At 41.7% G+C, this 25361-nt stretch overlaps 1 protein-coding gene across 1 annotated transcript; it reads right to left on the bottom strand.

Moving 5' to 3' along the window:
* Window positions 1–160: 160 nt before the first annotated feature.
* GNS (glucosamine (N-acetyl)-6-sulfatase) lies at window positions 161–20334 on the bottom strand. The gene is made up of 14 exons (XM_066550147.1): window positions 20176–20334; window positions 19586–19645; window positions 18723–18929; window positions 17583–17648; window positions 17077–17175; window positions 14678–14845; window positions 11205–11287; window positions 9758–9876; window positions 9026–9129; window positions 8583–8684; window positions 7271–7378; window positions 6466–6576; window positions 4536–4696; window positions 161–3732 (listed from the first exon to the last, which is right to left on the bottom strand). The coding sequence occupies exons 1-14, from the start codon at window positions 20326–20328 to the stop codon at window positions 3657–3659; spliced, it is 1617 nt and encodes a 538-aa protein (XP_066406244.1). The 5' UTR covers window positions 20329–20334; the 3' UTR covers window positions 161–3656.
* Between the last annotated feature and the right edge of the window lie 5027 nt (window positions 20335–25361).

Genomic DNA, 25361 nt, shown 5'->3' with positions numbered 1-25361 from the left:
CTAATAGGATTCCCTGTGGCCATATGAAGTAGCCCATTATAGGCAGGAGGGCAGTAAAGCAGAGGCTTTTAAGGGCTTATAAAATAGGAATTCAGCCATTACACACATGACACAGCTTATTCCTGTAGGAAAGTTTGACTCAAGCTCAGTAACAAAGATAGGAAGTTTGATAGGCAGTTTATTTTTTCTTTCTTCAAAAGTGCAGCAGTGAACAGGGTCCTCTGGAAGGGCACTTTCTAAATAGATGTTCAAAACAGCAGAAATATACTCACAACATGCTACAGCAAAGTATGCTCACATACAGAGAGACATACAAAGATAATTCATTTTAATTGAATCACAATAAATGACAGCTGTTTCATTATGTTCATATACTGTTATCAGCTTGATGAATCAGTCTCAAATTTAACTTGATTGAAAAGGTATTATACCTGCTTTGGGTGTTTCCATGTACGTGTTCCTGCTACATTCCCCAAAATGAAGATGCCCAGTTTTCTGGGCCCACGCTGGGTAAGCAGGTACTGGCTGTATTCACTTTTGCTGAAGTGATGATAATGAATGTTGGTTTGATTTATGGTAACATAAGGAAGTTATTAATTGTATTTCTCCCTGTATAGTATCTACTTTACCAGATCAGATCATTAAAAAAATCACAGCTCTGCTTTTGATAATAATGATTTTTTAAAAAAGTAAAAAACATGATCACATTTTATTTAAACTCAACTCTGTACCAGTAAGGCCCTTTATTTAAAACTCTGTACGTTTAACATGAATGCCTTCCATAACCAGGTGTAGATGCAGCCATGGTCAAATAACACATGAAAGGGAATATCCAGAAAGACCATTTAGTTTTCAAATAACTTAGTTGGGAATTAGATCTGGATAAGAGTCAAAGATCCTTCATAGTGGTTTTTTTAATTATCAAGGATAAGAATTAACACTGTTCATTTGTGGCTGTAAAAATACTCAGAATTAACTGCTTTATGGCAACAGACACTAATGATAAACTGCTCTAAAAGCAATGGAAGGCAGGCAGCTCTTGGTTCCTGTTCTTCCTTTAACTACATGCTTAACAATTTTCAAGTCTTTATCAGAAGTGGGAGCGAATCAAATATTCTTCTAACCCACTAAGTAAGGACTGATTAATTTAATTCTGAATTTCAGTTTAATAGAACATTTACTACCTAGGCCAGAATTCAGGTATAGTGTGGTTCTCTGACAGTGAGTGTGTTAAATTACTGAGCCTTGCAATGAAATGCTTTACAGGTATGTGCAGACAGCAAGAGTATTAATTTGGGTAAAACATCTGGTCACTCATACTGAATAATCTGCATCAATTCTGTCAACTTTCATATTACTAATTAGGCAAAAAATAAATTAATTCAAAAGAACATGTCCTTGTTAGGGCTTAAAATCACTTTAAGAAAAGACTGTATTAGAGTTACATTTCTGTACTCATAAAGAAGTTTTTTTCTAATAAGGAGCAACAAAATGTACATTACTTGCACTGAAACTTAAGCAGAAACTTGATGTAGGACCCAGATTTGATAGGACTGATGAGGGTTTAATGTGCAGCAGTCCATGTATTTCACAGTAGCCTCCACACAGCTACCAAAATGAAGTTTAAACAAAGAACAGGTCTGAATTGCTAGAATTCTTCAAGCAAAACACTACCTACATGAGCTCAGTAAGAAAACCCTTGGGAGCATGAAGAAAACTTTGGTTTGGTTTCTAGAGACAAAACAGTGTATAAAGGATACTGATGGCCAATACTAAAGCTTGAGAAACAAAAAGCAGGATAAAGCTACAGCTGTAGTTGAGAAAAAAAACAAAAGTCCTGAGTTTTTGAAAGCATGTAAGGAGTCTGACTATCCAAAACCCTCTGCATTTATACAGATGCCTCAGCTGAAACATTACCTTTCAAGCTTTTTTTTTTCTTCCAAATATTTGGTCACTTCTGAGAGATTTGAAACAAAAGTTCTATAAAAATCAAGCCTGTAGACCACCACAGAAGTTTGCAACTCTAAGCTACATTAAGGACTTCTGTGCCTCAGAACTAAAAGCCAAGAAAATTCAACTTACTTTATTGTAGCATTGCTTGTATCCAGTTGGTGGATCTGCACACTGGGGTATGCATCTTCACAGTTTTTAGTCATACTTTGTTGCATACTTAATGATTAGTTAAAATAATCATGCTCTCTACTGGGGTAAGAGATGTGAAATAACTGAACACTAAATAGTTTTGCTACAGTTTGTTTGACAAGGGAATGATTATCATGCCTGAAAACAGAGTTGATTTACCCACAAGCAACACAACTTGTCTTGCAGAAGATCCATAATTCAGTGTTTCCAGATGGTGTTTTGCCAGTGAATCTGTACAGAAGTTACATGGTAATGCAAGTTTGTGTGTTTTTCAAGATTTAGAAAGATACTGAAGTTTGGGTGCACATGATGGCTGCATTTCAGATAAGCCTAATCAGAAGGCTGAAAAGGCATCACCCTTTTGGAGGGAAACCAAGTGACTTCTGCCATGCAGACCTTTGGTGTGAAGGCCACTTTTTGAAGGTTCCTAGTAGTTAGGTCTCAATCAAAAAGCAACACTCTATGAAGCATTTAAACTGCCTAAAATAGCTCTTAGCCTAATGTCTAGTGAGCAATGATTCTAGGATCTATTTTTATCTAGTTGCTTTCAAAATAATTTACCTTCAAGAATCTAATCAACATAAGAAGTTAGACAATTCAAGACATTTGGAGGTTAGAAACAGATCATCTCTACTGTGGTACCCTGGTTGTTGGATTTTGTTTATTTTAGTATTACTTTTGTTTGTGTATTAAAACAGACTGAAGAGTTAGCTCAAAGCACAGGCACACTTACTTGAATTCTTGTTAGTATCAATAGTCTCTTAACTCACTAGGAAGTCAGTCTAAAACCCTAAGAGGTTTTTCAGTAGTACACAGTAACCCAACCTAGCATTTAAAACCAGGAGGCTGAAATTACATTCTTGTTTGCAAGCTACCAAAGCTGTCCTACAAAATTCATTGGTCTCATCTCAAAGTGGTCTCATTGAAAGAGACTATTTAGTAGATGGATTTTAATTCTGTACAAGACACTTGCTGCTCAGATCCTACACTTTTGACTAATGCCCTTCTACTCTCTTTTGGGCTAGGTTGCTATTGTCCATTACAGCCTGGAGCTCAATACAGGAAACCTATAATTAAGCACAGATTTTAAGGTCTGTGACACTGAATATGGGTGAGCATTACTGTGCAATAGCACCTGCCTATCTAGCCTGACTCAAATACACATTTACTTATTTTTTAGAACAAAATAAACTGTTCAGATTCATAGACATAGGTTCATCTCTGTGCCTGTGATATGAAAAGGTAATTGAAAGACAAAGGTGGTAATCAACGATCTGAGCAAGACAGATTAGCTGTGTCTAACAATTACAGTTAGAGTTCAGCTGTAAAATATATATATATATATATTGCACAAGGCAACCAGCTAAAGACAAGGGGTTTCCTTCCAAACGGGGTTTGAAAAGCCCATTAAACGTCTTCCAGCTGTAATCAGCGAAAGTTAACAGAGACAGACCTGCTGCAGTCACTGGAGGAACTGGTTTGGAGGAGCCCATTGCAAGAGGCCCTTCAGGGTTTTACAAGAACTGTGCAGAAAACCTCCGAGCCCGCAGGCCGTGATTGCTGAACATGAGCCGTGGGTCAAACCTGTACCTGCAGAGAGGAACAAACACAGTCAGTGTCAGCTGCTTGGCTTGCAGGGACCAGCACTTCCACAGAGCTTTGTGCTGGAAGAGCTCTGCTACAAGGCTCTGTGAGAAGCTGCTTCCTCAGCAGTACACAGCAGTGCTATTACAACAGATAAACTGTAACAACATGCAACCAAAAAGCTGAGTCTCCAAGGAAATAAATCCTAGCTACAATGTACAGGCAGCATAGGGGCATGTATAGCATCAAGCATTCAGGAGCTACATTCTAACAGAAAGCTTTGCTGTCCCAAATGACAAACTTATGCAGCACTTTAAGGACGCTATAAGGACATTTAAAGTACTGCTTTAAAAACTTTGGTGCAAACGATCAGTGACTGAGTTTTGAGGCACAAAGTGCTATTTACTTCCAACAGGTAATACAGAGAGCTCAGGAAACAATCTTGCAAACAGCATCTACAGCAACAATCAGAGCTAGTACTTGGAAAATATCTGCCTATAGAAACCAGCAGAACTTTTCTGGGTTTGCAGGCAAACCTGAGGTCAGTCTCTTGACTATTCAAAATAGCTAAACTGTACAGTTGTGCTGAGTCAACAATGTCTGACAACATTAAAGTACTAGTATCAAATCATCCAAGTTATACATGGTAAGTTAAAATACAGATTAACCATTAAAAAATAGCAGCATCAAGAAAACATCTCTATTAAAAAGCCAGTATGTACATCACAAAAACCCTCTATAAAGCTGAATTTAAAAACTGCATAGTTATATTTCAAAGTGTTACAGTAATGAAGTGTTACAGTGTTTACCCTGGATCGAAGACACCTGGTGTGCGGCAGGTTGCCCCTGAGCAGGACTGCAGCATCATTAGTCGATAGTTCATCTTCTCTAGAATTTCTTGATCAATTGTTTTAGCAATGTTATTGATCTGGTGTGGATCTGCAGTCAAGTTATACACTTCCACAAACACCTGTAGAAGAAAGTTCCTGCACTAAGTCCTGAATGCTAATTACAGTCTTATTATTTGGGAAGAATGCTTCATGGCAGCACACAGTCTCAGATGTTAGTATGAACTCTGCTGCAGCAGCCAAAGTTTTGCCATAGCACAGTTTTGTTGGAAAAGTTTTTACTTTCATCCAAAGTACTCACCTGTCACAGCAGAGTCTTTTCCAACACTTGTCTATGACTGTAAGACTCCAGTAAGAGGCCTTGCCTAAGCTGGCAGTCTTTTCACTAATGGATCTCAAAATAACTTTATTTCATGACCATCACATCAACATTCTATACTCATTAGCTACTTAGAGCTATCATACCAAGACAGGTGTCTTAACTTCATGTACAAAATAGCTGAATACAAGAATGCTACAGCCTCAAACAGAAAAAGCTTATTCTGCATGCATGTAATTTGAGTTTTGTCTGGAGGATTTTAGGGCAGACTTGTTTTTTGGTACATAAAATCTCTAGACACGTCTGTGGGACAAATACTGGTCAATAGTATCTCAAGAATTTAGCTGTGGTTTTGTCTGTGCTAGAGTAAGAGGCCTGACTGCAGATGATACTGATAAAAACTGGCTGAGTTGTGTCTAACTTTGATAAAGACATATCGGACAGACTTTGGCCTTTTTCTTACAAGGTTCACAGCAAGGTTATAGAAGCCACATTGTTGCACCTTTCCCATTCTGTTGGTGTTATTCCACCTAGCTCAGGTATGCAGAGTGATCCAAAAATGCCACAGCCATACCTTCTTAGCAGAAAAATCCCAAAGTGACATGAAGAGTATTATTGAGTCAACTTTGGAGACTACTTTTACAAAGAAATCCACGAGACTTGTTTAACTTGATCATCATTTGTCAGAAAGGGGAAAACTGAAGTCCAGGGCCTGCTAATTGATATTTTGGTTTTCTGTACAGCTTTTGACACTAACTGCAAAAACATCTTGTGGGATTTCCTCCCCTGGCTTAAGCTGCTCATTGTAGACTACCACACAACATGTTGTGTGGTACGTGTTACTGGGCATACCTGCTGTTCATACAGTGCCTGCACAGCTGCTGCCAGCACAGTTTGTTAGATCTGTGACCCAGCTGCCTCAATCCCCACATGCTTGTTGGAGCAGCTGTGTGCAAACAAGCACAACTCAAGATCAGCCCCGTGACACGCCACCTTTTGTACGCACAGCACGTGCTCCCGTAGAGAAACCTGGGCAGCCTCTGAAGGGGGGACGTTATGTCCCTTATACCCAAACTACTCGAGATAAGGTCAGAGACCTTTCTCACAGTTGTAATTTCACCACTATTTTTGCCAGACAAACAAGGAAATAATAGGTAAGAAATTATTAACCTGGAATTTCAGGTCTTTCCAAGTAAAAGAGTTGAACCTCTGCTGTGTTTATGGTATCAGAAAATATTTGTTGCTTAAAAGAGAATGCTACATGGAGCTAGGCTAAGAGAGAGAACTGAAACCAGCCCAGCACAGCTCCCTGTGAGGCTGTTAGGTGATACCAGAAGGTAATAATCATAGTTTAGGCCTCACTCCCCTCCCACACCCCTTTTTCCCAAAACCCTGCAGTTCAACTACAGTTTTGGTCAAACATTCACAATAGGAGATAAGTACTTGAGTGTTTATCCTGCAAGCAATGCCAGTCTGCCTTTCAGAGTACTTCATGGAAACCTTGAGAGCTGATAAGAGTGCAGACAGACACAGGTTGTGCACAGCTGACATCTGCTAGTCAGACAGACTTACCTCCCGGTCATCAAACTCACAGTACTGCAGGTCCCAGGCAGCTGACAGGGTCCTTACACAGGCATATGTGTTGTTATAGGAATCTTCACACACACAGTCTGGGAAGCAGTGCTGTGAGGCAAGCAGCAAACAAAAACTTCAGGGCAGAAGATGAACTTTTCCTAGAGTCTGTTCCAGCTCATGCCAACTGCAGCTAACAGATGAACACCCAGATCTTAATTTAACACGTGCAAATTTCCACTGGGGATTTTAAGCAAAAACTCAGTGTTGTTATTAAACTCACCATGACTAAGTGCATTTTGTCTGGGAAACAAATGTACGTACACAGAAGAGAACAGCACAACACACTACTGAAGACAGCACCAATGGGATGCTTTACTTTAGTAAAGCAAAGCAAACTGCTTCAATTTAGAGAGTAACTAGTGACTTAAATAATAATCACAAACAAGAATTGTGCAATTGTGCAGGTTACTGGAAGTTTAGAAAGAACATTATGTCATTGTCACACACTTGACTTAAGCCCACACCTTCATGCATCAGTCTCCAGCCCTGAGGCTCCATAGATTCCCACTGAAAGGATTTTTGTGATCTCTCTGGTCATATGGACATACCATGTGGTCATATGGACATACCATGTCCACATGGCTGGACATCTCCTTCCAATTGTGAAATGCTAACAGGAGCTACAGAGCTGGCTCCTACTTATCAACACACTGGGAGCTTCCATACAGAACCAGGTTAGCCCACACAAACAGGTTTAATTCAGCAGCTAGTCCCTAATATTAACAGATCTTGTCTTACTTACTGTGACTCCAGGTCCTAGGCCAGGACAGGTAGGATCACTGCCATTGTATCCTTCTCCTTGGTACTCCACCAAGAAGTCTGATCTCCACGTGACATTTTTGTCTCCTCTCTACAAGAGGTTAACACAACTTAGTATCTACTGTAATGTGAAATAGAAAAAATTCTCCATGCTTGGAATAACACTAACACTGTCCACTGCTTACTAGGCAGTATCAGTCTTAAATAATTAGCTTTAGGTTAGAAGGTCTTGTGTAACTGGAAGACAAGGATTAAACCAAAAATATTAGTACACCTTCCTGTGAGGGTTTAAAATACTATCTTCAATTTGTAAAGATCATGCAGTAGTACCAAGTAGGAGCCACATGGCCAAATACTACTATCCTACAGACAAGATCCCTGCAACAAGGCTGTTTCCCTTTGATTTGTATCACATTACCACAACAGATGGAAAAAAGATACCCTTGGCAAAAAACCAACCAAACAAAAAAAGAAACAGCTTTAAGAAACAACTAGGTTTTAAGCTGGTCTATTTGTAGCTGCATTTTAAAAGACAGAGGAAGATGAAAGTTTACAGTTAATATACAGCACCACCACAGGGATATGCAGCAAAACAATGAGTATCAAATTTGATTCCACCAGAGTTTAGAACAGATGCCTTTTACCTGCTTCTGTCTAAAGAACAGCTTAAGGTTTGGATACAAGGTTTAAAGACCAAAGCACCATTTGAAGTCTGGATGATCTTTCCAAGCTTACTTTCCAAGTAAGCTGCCTTCAATTTATAGACTAAATTTAATTAAAACTAAACAGATCACCTGCAAGCAGCTTTATTTAAATAGGCTTCTGCTCACCTCTTAGAAAGGTCAAGTTTACTTTATAAAACCACATGCACTCTCTTTTAGAGTTTGGCAGGAAACACCAGTTCTACTGAAAATGGAGTCAAACCAAAGATTTAATGAGAACAGTCTGCTTTTCTCCTATTCCTATGCTGAGAAAAGCTAAGGAAAAGGGGAAGGAGAATGTAAGATGGAAACAAAATACAGGCTTCAAAACCGGAATTATTACAAATGTGAGAATTATCCAAAGGATGACACAACTTTCTATTGGAATATGACCACAAAGTTGTAGTGCTTATGAAAATACATCTGCATTGAAACATACCTACTTTTTTATTCAACTATGAGCATCCCACTTGAAAACAACATCAAAGGAAGAATCTGGGTTATAAATCAACCTAATCTATCAAAGGAAGTAACACTGACTTAGAAGAATTACCCCTCCAAGAACTGTAGGTTACTATCCCTGTCCCTACTTACCAACAGTGGCAACAGTGACATCCCATCCATCTGGGTCTTATTCAAGTCATATCCCGCAATATCCAGAATAGTGGGACCCAAATCAATATTTGCAACAAGCATCTGCAGGATGAGAAGAACTTAACTTCAGAAGTTCAGAACCTATTTTAAACACTACCTAATTTCATTTTTATGGGCTAATGAACTCTGTAACATTGAAAAGCAGTGGTAGGGAATTTGGAAAGTGAGTACAAAATAATTTGCTTTTGTGGCCTGCAATGGCTTAATTTGATTCAAGCAGGAACAGACAGCTTTTTTATGAGGAGGCCTTTGCACTTTCTTCCACTCTGTGTACTTCATTTTATGGATACATATATATGCAGGGCAACAAATCAGCAGCTAAAGTGGTAACTGTGAAACAACATTAAAAATAAATCTGTACTGGGATTTCACTTCTTTCTTACCTTGTTTGTCTGATTTGGTTTTATCCCTGGTCCTCGAACGAGCAATGGAACTTTGATATCAAACTCATAGAGCTGCCGTTTGTCTATTGGCAAAGAAAACTGGCCTAAACAAGAGAAGATGGAAAAGTTAAATGGCTTCTTGCTTACATTATCAGCCTTGTGCTACCATAGTGTGGTTTGGGTTGGAAAGGACCTTACAAAGATTATCTAGTTCCACCCCCTCTGTTATGGGCACATTATTACCACCAGCCCCTTTTTAAAGAAGAGAGGTTGTTAACCTGAACTATATTAACAAATTGGAGGACAGCAGAGATAACTTCAAAGTATAAGCCATATCTAACAAAGCTTAACAGCTTAGATACTGCACTTCTAGTTGTACAACATGATACAGACAAGTCTTTGACATATTTTTACTGGATAACCCTCTTATACCAACTCTTCCTACAGAACACAGTGACCCTCCCTTTATTTCTCTCCTAATTTTATGCATACTGGGATACACTAGTAGAAATTAATGCTGAAAACCACAACCAAAAAAACCCCAAAAAATACCAATGAAATCCCAAACACCCCACACTGCAACTCCAGATTGTTTCGCAATTCAAATAAGTACTTCTGACACGTACAGCTTTCTACAGCTGTTGTTCCCATTTTCTGGAGTGGTCATGAGGGTGAAAGGTTATGCAGTTCCTGGATCCTCTACAAATAAGCAGTAAGCAGTGAAAATCTTACCAGTGTGGAAGCCATTGTCTGATGTGTAAAAGATGTATGTGTTGTCTAACTCTCCATTCACTTCCAATTTCTTCACGAGTTTCTCTATCAGGTCATCTACTGACAGCAGAGTTTGCCACCTACACAGAAACAAAGTACTTCACATTTGACTGTGAACAATTTAGAATAACCTGACTGCAAGTAGGGCACTTATACCCTGCTTCCAGTCAGCAGCATATGCACTGTAAGTGAATTATTTTGTTTACAAATCCTGAAAACAAACTTCATAGACTACTATACTATTTTAAAGGCTGCAATTAAAGATAGAAATACATTGTTTGTATTCAGTTGTTATTGACTTCTGTAGTGTCTGTGAAAGACATCAAAATGCTGATTACTCCTTATCTGGACACAGTGAAGACAAACCTTGAAACATCACAGTGACAAACAGTGTCCTGCAAGGTCATTTGTTATTAGTTCTTTATATGTAGCTAAATATTAAAATGCAAAACAACCATGAAGTTAGTTGTCTTTATGGGATCTGTTCTGCTTGAAAACTGTACCAGCTGTTTTGTATTACTCATGTAATGTTAGGGTCCATTATTTCAGTATATCTAAAGCCTTTGACAGCTACAAGTTCTTTTCTTTGTCATGGGATTTGCTGCTGAGAAAAGGGATTGCTTCCACTACCCTCTACAGACTAGTATCATGCTGAATTAACTACAGGTAGTCAATTCTCGGATTCTGCTGTCTCTCAGCTTAAAATTTTGTTGCATAATTTTTACCTTCATGTTTTATAAAGCAAAAGTCTGAAAAATATTGGGTTTCCATCTTCAAAGTGACAAGACAATGCCTGGTAACAGCTCAAAATGCAGATCAACACTTTAGGTGATGTTTGTTTAAAGACTTTTAAAGAAAGCATATGTGGTGCAAAGAACTACCCTTGCTCTTTATTAAAAAAGGGAACAAGTCATGTCTGCACATTATTCACCACATCCCCTTTATAAAAAGGAATCTAGCACTTGCCCTGGCCTGTACATTGCCATGTACAGACTGAGAGACAAGATTAATAAATCAGATTAGCTGGCAGACAGATCAACTACATTTGATGTACATCATGTAAGAAACTGGAATCAAGTGAAGTAGAAGGTAAGGCCATTTTTAAATAAAACCCTGTGGTGGACTGAAAGAAAAGCAATAGAGAGATCAGGTGCAATTGGTCTTTTTTGTGACAAATAATGGCAGCATTTGTGAATATGGTATTTCTGAAGCCAAAGTTTATTTACAAAATGTAAACAAAGTCAGAAGGTCTTCTGAGACAAGTGCCAGAGAACTATTAGGGATAATCTGATATCAACTGTTATTAGAGGTAATCTGATATCAATTGTGAGACTTACTACAACTTTTTTTAAAAATCCACACCTTATAAATTCTGATTAGAAACCTTAAGCAACAGAAAAATTCTTACCGCTTTCTGTAAGCATCATCAAGAAACTGTATTGAAGAGTTGCTCATTGGAGTCTTTGCTTGTCGAATTAACCAGTGCTTGTTCTAAAGGGAAAAAACCAACAAAGATTAGAGTATGGGAGAAGTATCAGGTTTTAAGCCTTTCTTAGAGCAATTACAAAACCAATTCCTGTGATAAAGTCAGGCAACGCTATCAAACTGACCTGACTTTGGTTTTCCCTGTTGGTTCATGTAAAAACTAAGTTTCAAGATTAAAATACATTACAGCTCCATTATGCTTGGCCCTTGATGTGAAGAAAACAGATATGGATCTTTTCAAAGCAGTTCAGGGAAGAAAACTCTGAAAGGATCTAGGGAAAGCTCTCTCAGAGGTAAAAGTGTGATAGTCTAAGATCTGAGGAAAACAATGTGAAGCATTGAGCATCATTGTAAGATTGGACTTGGTTGTCAGAAGTGAGGTACTTTTGGGACTAATTTGGCGATCATCTCAACAGGTAGCAAGGTGGGCAAAAGCTCCTGCACCCAAAGCAATTAGAATTATTGAAGTTATAAACAGGTGAGTTCAAATATCTGTAACAGTGCCGCTATCAGATTCTTGGCAGTCTAAGAAATCAGGGCTGGTGACTACTGAATGGAACAGAACATTATTATTTTATTTAGATTTTGAATCCAAAACAAGAGCATTTCTTTAGCTGCAGCATCATGGATTCTTCTAGATGTATTCCCAACTTTCAGAAACAGCCCCTTCCTTTCTTTCCTCACCTACACCCCCAAAGTAACAGAGATGATGTAATTTGTATTAAAAGTGATACTCCCACATTGAAGGACCAGTCTGAGCTGGATCACCTGCTGTACAAATACATGGGAAGGTCTGTTGTGAACAACCTGAAAGTTGGTATTAGTGGGGATCAGAACAAAGAGAACAGTCATGTCAGAGCAGCTTTACATTTTTCATTTAGTAGGTCAGAGATGACCCACTCATCACCCTCAGCTTAAGGCTGTATTTAGGTGGTCACTCCTCTGTGTAGAGCCTCTTGTAATGCAATTTCCCTCCTGTCACAAGCAAATGACTGAAGGGCTCAGGCTTTAGGGACTCACAACAAAGTGACTCATATCTCAGTTCCCCTGTTTTCTGCTCTTGACTACCGAAGGAAAGATTTTTGGCATGGAGACTTAATACTATGTCCAGTTTACTTTAATTCTGCTGCATTCAGCTGTTTCTTTTATAGAAGCTGTAAAACAATTCTCTGGAGAGACACAGTCTATCTCAGCTGAGAGAGGAAAAAGTAAGGAAATACAGCAGAAATCCTACCTTCAGCTCAGCAGAAGTTCTTCAGAGAACAAAGGAGCTGGCAACATCACCAGTGCACCAGCTCCTTTCACAAGGGCTGTGCCTAGGAAAGGAGCTTCATAAAGCACAACCACACTAGGTAACTCAGGGAGGTAAGCAACCTAGTGCAGCAGAATCCTCCTCTTTGAGAATTTTATTCTTCTTAGCTTTCTCTGAAGTTTCAAAATCTTCACACAGCACTCAAACAACTTTGTGGATTTCAATAATCTTCACACTCAGAGTTCTCAAATCTGCTCCCCTGTCATGTCTCTTTTAGCACTTATATACAAAGCAGTCCACCAATCCTGCTGCCCCTCTAAGCTCCATTCTTAGAGAAATTTTAGGACACTGAGACAATATACAGTGTGTTGCAAGAAACAGAACACAACTGAGCTTTGATGCAGGAAAAACAAGGCCTGCAAGGGAGATACTCAACACATATCTTAAACAACTTCTCTTTTAGAACAGCTTAGATAAAACTCATCTGGTCTACTCAGATTCTGACCAGTGACATATACAAGAGTTTAATTCCTATTTTCCATGCTAAGATTCTGCCTAAATGGTTCCTCTTAGTAGCTCTTGCCCACATCCAGTACAAGGAAGTGAGGGAACATTTCTTTAGGAGTCAAGACTGTACAATCCAACACTGTCAAGCAAGCATTACAACATCAGTGAGGGTCTGAGCCTATTTCCTGCTACGTTTGCTGCTACTGCAGGAATCATGCTTGCCCTAGAGAACAGTGAAGCTCTAGAAAACACTGAAGTTCCAAGAAGACTTAGGCTTCAAGACCACAACACTGCCAGCTGCATAAACACACATTAGCTGTGTCTAGGAAGGAAGGTAATGCTAGTCTGTTCCTCTAGTAAAACTGCTGTATCCACAGATACCAACTGCCAAACACTAAGCCCAGCATTTTGTTCTGCGTTATACAGACACAGGCAGAGCTTTTACACCACATAAAGGAACTCCACAGTGCATATTTTGCTAGCTGCTGACTTCACTGGTCAAGTTACTTCTAAATCACTATTTTGAAAGCACTTTATTACAGTAATGGAGTCTTAAGACAAAATCTGGAATCCCTTTATGGAAGAAAAAACCTCAATCTGATTCCCATTCTCTAGTTTGAAACTTAAAAAGATTGGGCTAAAATACTTGTTACTGCCTGCAGCCCTTTTCTGTCCTTTCATTCATGTTTCTCTATCATACTGATGAGCACATGGTCATTTTGCAAGCTAGAGTCCTCAGCTAAAAACAAGTCTCATTCTGTACTACAGGAGTCACAGGGACCTGAGGTATGACTGGGGTGCTGATAAGCATTTAGGCAACATTATCTCAGTCTTAAGATTAGAAGCAAATCTTGAAGCTAAATAAATGAACACTGAACAGCAATATGTTCTAGATTTTAAATTACTTGAATAAAAAATAAAAAACTTCTCTAAGTTTTCACCAAATAAACTGCTTGAGAAGTTCACACACTGGCAGAGTAAATTGCAGCAGATTAGTCTGAACTAGACCATATCTGGCCGTATTTGCCGGCAGTAGAAGGTACTGCCCTGTCACAAGGATGTCTGAATCTGTAACACTAGGTTATTTTAACAAACAAGTTTTCAAAGCACTCACTAACCCTGGGCCCTATGGTTCATGATTCCAGAGTCCTCTGATTAACCTGACATGCTTCCACCTTGGGGAAGCTTTGCCATGAGCTCAAGGAATGGACTGCCCCCATCCACAAGCAGATGTGGGAAGGAAGAAAGGGCTCTTGCCATTCTTCACCCAAGCCTTTGAGTAGCACATTGCCTATGTGCTCCCCTGAACATACCAAGTGCAATCATAAGAAATTTTAAAGAGCTTCAAAAGAGTCTAGAAATGGGACAGAGAATTCACTTTTTGTCTTTACCAATCATAATTCCATTATACTACCATATCACTCTTGCCACTGTATTGTTTTTTCACAAGACATTAGCGTGCAAATATCTCAAAGTCACAACAAACTTATCTGACCCTGACACACACCAATTTAACATGACTGAACAACCAGTAGTCATAGTACTCGCCTATTTTAATCTAACATGCAAGGCAGGGCCACTGCCTTCTGCTCTCACAAACGAGAATAACCCACACCACTTCTTGCTAGTTCACTTACCTTGCCATGAATATTAAAATTGCTGTTCCTTGGGGCACTGACATTCTGAAAGCTCTTTGTATACTGTGGAGCAGGTGTCCAAGGGGAGTGCGGTGCTGGGGTTGCGATCATCATAAAGAAGGGTTCAAAATTAGATTTGTACTCCAAGAAGTCCAATGACATGTTGGCCTGTGAACAGTGTTGTTGGAGAAGAAAAGTCATGCCTCAAAGGAAAAGAGCAGCTATTTGACAAATCCAAACTATACATTCATAACTTATTTAGAGCTCGGTAATACTGCAAACATTTAAACTATTTCAAAAACTTACTGCTTGCTCATCTGCAACTGTCTAGAACAGCAGTTCATAATAAAAATAACCCCAAGTGGCTCATGTTAAACAAATCATTTTTCTCACATCTTCAAACGACTTTCTACTTCAGACCCTTGCATGAATTAGACCTGGAAAGCTCATCAGAAGTTTGGGCCTATTCCAAGTACAACAAAATCCACCTATACTCTGGTTTAATCAAGTAAAATCAGAGCTTTCTTCAACACAGTCCAAGTCTGAGACTTTAAGATGCCATCTGCCATCTGACAGATCCCAGTTTAAGAGCTCCAGCTTTCTTGAGAAATAGCAATAGTTCTGAAAAAAAAAATAAATTCAGCCCCACTGTTTATAGCCTATGCTCATTCTACAGCAAGCTGCAAGATTACAAGGGTTGAAAACAGAACGTCTGGTGAAGAACAGTGCCAAAATGCACTCACACCACTGCACTTTCATTTTTGTTTCAGCCTATACACAATTTCAAGAAGCAAGTCAAAAGAAATTGCAAGTTCCATTTTCACTTCCCCAGGTCAGCCTTTAAAATTACAGCTTCAAAGGTATTACTTGTAGATGAGTTCTTCAGTATTCAAATCTTGCAATATTTTTTTCCTGCCTGATTAGTACACCCCATTTTGGATATCTTTCTTTCTCTAGGAAAGAAACAATACACCAGGAATTCCCTCTTCCTTCCTTCTAAATTTAGCATCTAAGCAACAAGGGCTCAACTTCAGTTATACGTCAGCAGAGTCATGAAAGGATAAGAACCATTCAGAAACTCATAGCGTGGCCAACTTTGATTTCATTAGGAGCTTAAACTGCAACATGTGAGAAGTGCAGTAAAAAGATTCAGGTGTTTGGATGCTTAATACCAGACTCAAATACCCAGGTGCCCTTACACAAGAAAGCTTGAGCATCACATCACGCAACACAGGAACTTTGCATAAGCAATTTATTCCTGTGCACTGCCCAGCAAATGAACTGAACACTGTCTCTGGAATGCTGGTTACATGTTTGGTAACTCCAGGAAGAAAGTAACACACTGAAAATTGTGATGCACTGCTGTATCAAATAAGCAGTTTATGCAACAATGACCTGTTGGACAAAATGCTTACGAGCTGCTGAAACCCAGTACAATGCCTGTAATAGGATATTCTCACTTCTGGCTTATCAATTCCAATCTAGCTTTAGACAATGTAAATCTAAATTTAATCAGACAGCTGTTCAGTACCCTAAGAAACATCAATCAGTGCTGTTGCTAGTAAGCAGCTGTCTATATTTGAGCCCCCAGTGGAATTAAACTCCTCAGGGTGCCAATGAAACACTACAAGACTGGAGGAGGAGACATTTCTAGAGAAGAGTTTCAGTGAGTGCTAACCTATACACCCTAACAGCACATAAAATTATGACTCCAGCTTGGCAGACGGGGGGACAATCCTCCCCCCAACCCCTTGCCAAACAGGGCCTTGAGAGAGCTAAAGTAACTCTTCCATCCCTCCTTAAAGGATCTGACATCTTTGTTACCTGTCTTTATTTTATGCAGATAAAGAGGCTAAAACCTCCCCTGATCAGCTACACATTGCCCTCATATACTATGAAGGATTGATTAAGCTTTAATATTTACAAGTTATCAGACTGATGGAGTTGGAGACTACAAGATACTAACACATCATAATACCTAAGAAACAAAACACGGTGTGAAGTTTATTTTTACATGCTTCCTGCTGAAGTCCTGGCCCAGTTAATCTGTTACAGAAGTTGCATATTATAATGAAACATATCCTTGTATGAAGTAATTTAAATCTCTGCCTACTTGTTTCTCCTGCAGCACAGCAGTCAGTATTAACTCCTCAGTGAGGCTACTGGCTAGCAAATGGCTGGAACCCCTTTTCTCTGCACAGCTCAAACATAAGCCTGTCACTTTTAAATATACTCGGTCTTGCTTTGCTGATAAATGCCACGCACCCTCACGACAGTACAATTGTCCATTTGTGAATTAATACAGCCTCATAAATTATCTCAGCCTTTCCCAAGTCCCCAGCATGAGGCATTATCTGGTCATAAGCAGTTTCTGTACCACACAGTGCAAAATTTCTTACCAGTACATCTGTCAGATAATCTACACTGTAGTTCTCACCATGCCTTCGTGCTTTGCCATTTACTGAGAGAGTATAGTTGTAGTACTTTGAATTTTTCTCCTGTGAAAAAGAAAAGTGACACAGATACTTATTCAAAGCAACATGTATGTTGATTACTTGAAATAACCCAAATTAATTGCCCCTGAGCATTTGTCAAATAGATTATGAGCATTTGCCATAAGGATACTGCAAAAATTCTCAGAAGTGGTCTCCATCAACAAAACTGGTTTTAGTGCTATCTCACACTGCTCTGGCTTTACAAATGGCCTTCTTTTCTCCAGGCACTCAACAGGAGTACCCCTTGTAAAAGCCACAGATCCAATGTACAATTAAGGAAAAAGGGAAAGAAAATTTTCATTAAATCATTAGATGTTCTTTTCCTGCTCTTTCATGACCAGCAAAGTTAGAACATGAGTTGGATTATAAAGCAACAAAAATTAAGTTGTTAAAAAAAAAAAGTCACATACCAAAGCATACCAAAAACTCCATCCAGGAGGGACATGACCTACTCCCCCTGCATCTTCTGCTCCATACTGAAAAAAGAGAGAACATGACTCACAGTTTCAATTATGATGAATCAAAGCTAGACATTATGTTTCATATTCATGTGCTTTATTCAACACCATGTCAAGCCAAATTCAATTTCAGAATGTGGAAAACCACATATATATGCATATAAAAACACATGGAGGGCCTATTAAAGAAACCAGGGTTCAATAACTAGACAGTAACTGAAAGCTTAGCAACCATCAGTAAAATTTAAATATTACTCCCTGCTCCATTCTGCATGTGAAAATATGCAGAGATCCTGGAGAACATAATGTACATATCAAATAATGAGCAGTGATCAAAACATCCATGTGACAAGCCACTTGCAGGCTTTGTGATAATAGTTCACAAGATACTAAAGAGAATGCCACACAGACCAGCAGCTTCCTTCATCCTCCCCCAAGAGGGGTAGGAACTTCAAGTAATGCCACCTCAGTGCCAAATAATCTACAACAACTAGCCTTTAAGAAAGCAAAATAGGGAAAGTAGCTGCTGAGTCAGTGCCAAGCTAAAAACAGAGGGTGCCTTAGAGCAACACAAGGGGTTTTCTCAGGGCAGCCCTCTCCAATCTACGTGGCTCCCCTAACAGCAGGCATGAGAGACTCTGCTGAGTCAAGGGATGCTCAGAGGAAGCCAGCTGAGTTTCCCTTCCCCTTGCTCCCTCAGGAACATCAGCAGACAAACCCGTGCCTGGCTATGAAGATTTATGTTCCATTGCTTTATTATACCACCGTTTTCCAGCATGAGATGCAAAGAAAACATGCTGTTAAGAACCCTGTAGCTCATACAGCTCCTAATCCAAATCCATTGCACAAAAGGAATACACAGCCTTACAGCTTTCGGTGCTGAATTTTACATCTTACTATGAACTACTAGAAACTATATCCTAGTTAAAAAGACAAAAAACCTAAAGCACACATATACAAGTGACTCAATAATAAAGTGTTGGGTAACTGCTGTAAAAGAGCTCTGAAAATACCTGTTCTCCTACAAATTTGCCTCAGTGAACACTTGACTCTTACAACAAACCACAAAAACACCAAAAAAACCCCAAATACCTCATTTAAATACTTTCCAGCAAAGAATGTTTGATAACCACACATAGCTTTGAGCAGTGCTGGGAAGGTGTATGGTTCTTGAATCTTCTGCCACAACTTGCTGCTACAGTTCCCTTCCAGAGTGTTATTGACGACATGATGATTATGTGGATATTTTCCTGTTAAAATGCTAGCTCGACTGGGACAGCAAAGTGCACTGGGGACATACTGGAAAAACAGAATGAGGAGATTTAAGACTTGGATAGTAAAACAATTTTATGCCAAAATTTACAATTTTTAAATATCAGCTAACAGGTTGACTAATATATTAAACAGTCAAACCTACTTCTTTCTGGACACCCAGAATTATACCTTAGGTATTTTCACTAGTAAAAAACTGCCCATGAAACCAGTTTCAGGCCTCTGCAGCACATGCCCTTCAACTTCTCACCACCAGACAGGACATGGTCTTCTTTTAGGCAAGAAGCCACTAAAATACTGTCTGATTGTTGACTCACTCCATTATTTTAGCCATGGAGGTACACCAGAATATAAAAAGAGTGAAGTGACTTTTCATTGTGCATGAGGTTGATGAAAGGTTTGAGCAGCTTCTTTTAATATTCAGACTACACAGTTTTACTTTACAGATTAAGGAAGTGAGCACAAGTGCTTTCAGAAAGTGAAACTACAGATTTTGAACATCCCCTTAAGTTATATTCATTTGAAGACCTAAAAGTAGGTAGCAATTGAGTTTTAAAAACCTCACATCCATATCTACAGGTTTCATAAAGCTGATGGCATTTTTGAGACCTCAGATGACCGAAGATACAAAATACGTAAACGCACACGCCTCAGAAGTTCAGAGCGCTCGTGCAAACACTTACTGCATTTACAAAGGTTATTCCCATCTGGGCAATAAGAGTGTTAGTCTTCTTTAGGGGGGTCTGAAAAGAAAGCACCAAAAAGGTATCAGCTAAAAATGCAAGGATGCCAGGTGAAGCCAGGGACTTGAAGCAGGCTGCCTGGAAAAAGGCCCAACACCACAGGTTTTAGGAACCACCCCGGCAAGACACTAAGAGTGCCCTTTCCTTCTCGCTAGGGCCTGGCGTGACCACAGCGATTGCACAAGCGGGCCCAAGCGAGCCCAAGTGTGGAGTGTTTACAGGGATATCTGTCTGCAGCGGCTGTTCTAGAGAGGCCCCAGCCCCGGCGCCCCGAGCCCCGCAGAGCGGTTCATCCCACCCGTGCCAGCCCCACCGTGACGCTCCTTCCAAGCGGGGCTGCTTGGCCTCAGGCCGCAGTGAGCCCCTGCCCGGCTCCGGGCTGGGCCCAGCGCGACCCCGGGCGACCCTCGCCCCACACCGCGCCCGCCGAGCTCGGTCTCGCCGTCCCACAGCCCGGTACGAGACCCGCGCGGGCGGCGAGCCCCCCATGCCACACTGCCGCCAGCCCCGCGCCCCCCGCCGCAGGTTACCATGCCGCCCAGGCAGACGTCCTGGTCGTCGGTGAGGATAAGCACCACGTTGGGCCTCCGCGCCTGCCGGACTGCCCGCGCCGGGCCGAGCAGCAGCAGCGCGGCCAGCGGCAGCGCCCGGAGCAGCGCGGCGGGGGACGCGGTGGGGGACATGGCGGGGCCACCACAGGCGCGGAGCGGCCGCGGAGCCGGAGCAGCAGCAGCGCGCGGGCCCGCCCCGCCCCCGGCGTATGACCCGGGAGCGCGGGGGGCGGAGTCACGTGGCCCGGGCGGCCGCCGCGGCCCCGCCCCAAGCCCCGCCCCCGCCCCGGGCCGCGCGCGAAGGCGCTTTGCAGGCGGGAGCTCCGCGCTGCGCCGCCGGGGGCTGGGGAAACGTCCGCGGGAGGTGTGCCGGCAGGATACAGGCAGCTCTTCTGGGCAGGAGAATGGCCATCTCAGCCAAGCCATAGGGCAAGAGCCAACGGGCTGGGACTGATGTACAGGAAGTTCTACCTGAGCATGAGGAAGAACTTCTTTACTGTGCTGGTGACTGTGCACTGGAACAGGTTGCACAGAGAAGTTGTGGAGTGTCGCTCGCTGCAGACACTAAAGAACTGGCGGGACGCAGTCCTGTGCAGTGTGCTCTGGGATGACCCTGCCTGAGCAGGGAGGTTGGAGCACTCAACCTTACCCATTCTGTGATTCTGCCCATTCCTGACCTGAATTAGTCGCGGCTGTTACGCGTGTGGCCGGGCCTCCCTGCACCGCCACCGGTGCCGCAGCCAGAGCCCGGCTCTGGCGGCCGTACGGACCCCGCTATCCGCTCCGGGTTGCAGGCGGTGTCGCGGGGACCAGCCACAGCACAGGTACTGAATTGCTGCCAAAACCGGGCCGTGCCGCCAGCGGGGGAGCAGGAGCGGGACGGCCAGCAGGACGGCGGTGAGCTCCGCGGCAGCCGCACGGTGCACGGGTACCGCGCCCGGTGTCACCGCCCCGAGGCGGAGCGCGGTCCCCGCCCCTCGGCAGGTGCAGCGCCCCCGCCCCGGCCGCTACCACGGTGCGTGGGGAGGGAGCGGAGCTGGGCGCTCCTGCCTGGGCTCTCCGGGCCGCTTCCCTTTCCTGCCCGCCCCTCCCCGGCGTGTGACCGTGGGACGCGCAGAGCCCGGAACCCGGCGGCGGCGCGGAAGATGGATGCGGCGGAGGCCGGCGCGGGCGGCAGGGCGGGCAGCAGCGCCGACAGCCTGGCTGAGGAAGAGGAGGAGGAGGAGGAGGACGAGGCGGGTCCCGGCAGCGGCCGATCCAGCCGCACCTCGTCGCTGGTGAGCGGGCTGCTGACCGAGCTGTACAGCGCCGCCGAGACGGCCGTGCCCTCGGGCAGCGCCCGCTCCCGCGCCCTCCGGGAGCTGCAGCAGCGGCAGAGCCAGGTCAAGTACCTGCGGCTGAAAGGTACAGCCCGCCCCGCCCGCCTGCCCCTGCCGGGGCCGGGAGCTGCCCCGGCGCCTCGCTTTTCCTCTGTGCGTGCAAGGCAGTCCTGCCCGAAGATGCCCTCCGTGCCTGCACGCACGTGTCTGTGTGTGCATATATGTCCATTTCCAGGCTTTCTGCATGGCCGTGGTTCCCAGAAGCTTCCCACGTGCTGTTAGCTGAGAACTCCTTTAGACTGGGGCCTCCTGTTCTGTTGGCCCCTCTTTTGTTTCAGGTGCCCTAGGAGCCGAATTAGGGTCGTCTGCTACTAGTTCCTGTGACAGACTGCCTAAGCTTTTGTGTTTCTGCGAGTTTGGTGCTTTTCCTCACTTATTAATTAATAAATGTCCTGTTTCTTTCTTTTCTTTCTTTTCTTTCTTTTCTTTCTTTTCTTTCACTCAGTCCTTATTTTCAGAATCTAGAAGAGATGCTACACACACAGTATCATAAGAGTTTTTCTCAGAGCCTTGTACTTCTACTGGACATAAACTAAACTGGAGAACTGTAAAGCTTTGGAGGTCGGCATGTCTTCTGAAAAAAAAAAAAAGGAATGTAATGAAGAATGTAAATGCTGGAGTCAATCAGAATCTAAATGAATTTTTCAAAGAATTCTAATGAAAGTTAGGTAGCCTCAACAGTGCATGTTTGTGAAAGACCGAGAAGTGCAGCTCCAAGCTGATGCAAAGAAAAGAGAACAAAGGCTTCTTGTCTCCTGATGTTTAATCACTTTTGCTTTTGATGAGGAAAAAACCCAAGAGGTGACTAAATATGCCTGTTTTTCAGAGCTGTACAAACAGCTATCTGCTTCCTTGTTTGGCTTCTTAATGAGATGACACGCCTTCTGATTTTACTAGGATGTAGCTCAAGTTCTTCTGTGTGTCCTTTGGCAACCTGTGACTCAACAGGAAATTTTCTTGTTCAGAAATATATTTTGTGGTGTTTCAACTCATTTGTTTTGCTGCCCAGTTACTGTTTTTTTAGAGGCACAGCTAAGCGGCACAAGTGGAAAAGAGTAAAACTCACCAGACAACTCTGGTGGTGGCTGTATAAATTAGTACAAATACAACGGGTTTTTCTGTTGGTTTTTTTTTGGTTTTTTTTTTTTTTTGCTTTCAAATCCATAGATCTAGTTTTAAATTACCTTGTCTGGTACAGGTGGTTGGGAATTGCATCTGAGCAGCAGGTGCTGAAACAGTGTAGTGGCTATAAAATACAGTATTGTTTTTTCAGTGGCTCCTCTATCCTTGCAGTCATACTTTTCACTAGACCATGGTTGATGGTCATTTCAGCCTAATTTTTCCTTTTCTTTAAGCTCTCCAGAATTATTGAAACAGCTTTGCCACATGAGCTGAGCTGTTTACCATCCCACTGACAGTAGCTTTTTTGGATGGGTATGTATTTTTGTCATTAGATCAAGTTACTGAAGAATGGATTTTTTTGATTGATTTTCTTTCCAGTGTCAGGAGACAGGAGTTGCACTGAAAGTGATAGTTTGAAAAGTTAGCTGCAGGGAGCAGGCAGCTGTGTAGATGCTGGTGGCAAGCTGTACCAGGCTGTTGCAGGGAGGAGCTGAAGAGGTCAGCGTGCGATAGGCAAGACCCAGGATTTCACTGGTGGGGGGAGCATCTGAGAACAGAGCAGAGGATTCAGAAAAAATAATGGACTTAGGACATCTCCCCCACAACTCCCTTCTCTGGTCCTGAAGCTCACCTCATGTGGGGACAACAGGAATATTAGAACTAAGCCGAGACATTTTGATGAACTGAAGGGGTCTGGTGGTGCTATAACTGGCCGCTGGGGATAACTGAGGCCATGACAGAAGTCATCTAGCTGCATCTTAGTGGAAAGAATTTCCCACTTAGAGCTAATTCTGGAGCTGCATTTGTAGCTCTGCAGGCAGCTTCTTGAACATGTTCCCTTGTCTGTTACAAATGTATATTTTGTCCAGGCAGCTTCTGGAAGGTACTGTATTTAAAATGTATCCCCTGGTTGCACTCATTGACATATTTTGTCTGTATCTGTCACGTTCCTAGGAGTTAATAACAGTATAGTTGTTAAGATTCATACTCTGTGCAATTAATTTTCTTTTAAACAGAAGTACTTCAATTTAAGACTTTGGCTCAGATTCTGAAGGTGTTTATGACTGGGAATTACCCCAGTCAATAGAACTTGTCATTTATAGAAAGCTTGTATTTGTAAATGTCTGTGGGGCAAGTGCCTTTGTGTGTCAACTACAATAAGCTGCTTTTGAATCTTTTGGCATGTACTGAAGTTGTTTTCTCTGCTTGTTGGCAGATGTTGATGAATTAACAACTATAAAACAAGAACTGAATCACAGAATTTCCGTTCAATCGGCAAAGTTGCTCCGTCTTCTGAAGCAGAAAGACAGGCTTGTACAAAAAGTCCAGAAGAACTGTGACATTGTCACAGCTTGTTTACAGGCAGTTTCCCAGAAACGTTGTAAGTACTTTCTGTGTACTTGTGTAAATAGTTTGTTTCGTTAATGTGGGCAGTGTTTCATTTAAGCCCTCACACTTAATTTAAAGTCAAGAGGCCAGGCTGCGCTATTCCTTAGTTATGACTGACTCCTAATGATGTAGTTTTACCTGGAAACAGACAAAGTTCAACTAGCTCAGCTGGGTAGGCTGCAGTAGCCTCAGCTGTTAATTCTGTGTAACTCCTTTCTACCAAGTTGATCCAAGGTGAAGAGTATTAGTAAAAACAAACCTACTTCCCTCAAAGCCCTTTATCAGCATCAGTGTTTTGGGGGTTTTTGAAACATTGTGTGGCAAAGAGAAGAAATAATGTTCTTTAATTGTTTATCCTTTTTTCCCTGCACAGTAAAACCTTTTTTTTTTGACTTGGCAAAGTTGTGATCTTAAGATAGACTGAAGTGCTTTTTGGTAGTTCTTCTAAAGTAAAACTTCATGTAACGTCATATGTAAGAATAAATAGAAATTATGCCTTTGGAAAGGACGTGTGAAAATAACCTAATGTTCCATCTTATTTTTTCATTAACATGCAGCGTGACAGGTACAGAAATGTTCAGGTACAGTAAATAAAGCATGGTCTTTTCATAAAAATGTCTGTAGGAACTTTGAGGTGCATGTAAAGACTTTGTTGAAACAATTTTACTGTAGTGGCATGTGCTAATGTAGTCAAGGTAAGAGCTTGTGTATTAATGTGAAACTTAATTTTTAAGCATTTAAAAGCATTCCTTTGTTTTACTTAAACCTGGCATGAAAGTTTTTGGCTGTCATCTACTGTGTAGGCATATTTCTTCCCAAAAACGCCTTTCTTAACATCAGCTTGATAACCAAGGCCTCCATGCCAGCAGTATGGAAGCATATACGGTAATCGCCTTTTAAATGAGACTACTTGAATCCTCTACATATTTAGAGGATTTGACTGTAAATTCTGAATGCTTTTTTCCCCACATAGTGGAATCTCTTTGTAGAGGTAGAACTGTAGTTTTCAATTAACCTTAAGTTCACATTCAGCTCTTTGAGTGCTACCATTAAGCAATCTGTACACACCAATTGCAAACAAGTACTGTTTCATGAAAAGATGGAAATTCTGTCTAACCCTTTTTGATTACTGCTTGACAAATTAACTCCTAGTGGTAATTTCAGTTAGTTCAAAAATTACAGGGCTGATAAATTTGATCTCTTGTTTTCTGGCATGATTTTTACGATGCTCTAATCTGATTCTACAGGTAGAAAAAATTATTTCAAAAACTCTAT

The sequence above is a fragment of the Molothrus aeneus genome, chromosome 5, assembly GCF_037042795.1.
Source record: "Molothrus aeneus isolate 106 chromosome 5, BPBGC_Maene_1.0, whole genome shotgun sequence".
NCBI lineage: Eukaryota > Metazoa > Chordata > Aves > Passeriformes > Icteridae > Molothrus > Molothrus aeneus.
This window is presented reverse-complemented; position numbering and strand designations above follow the sequence as displayed.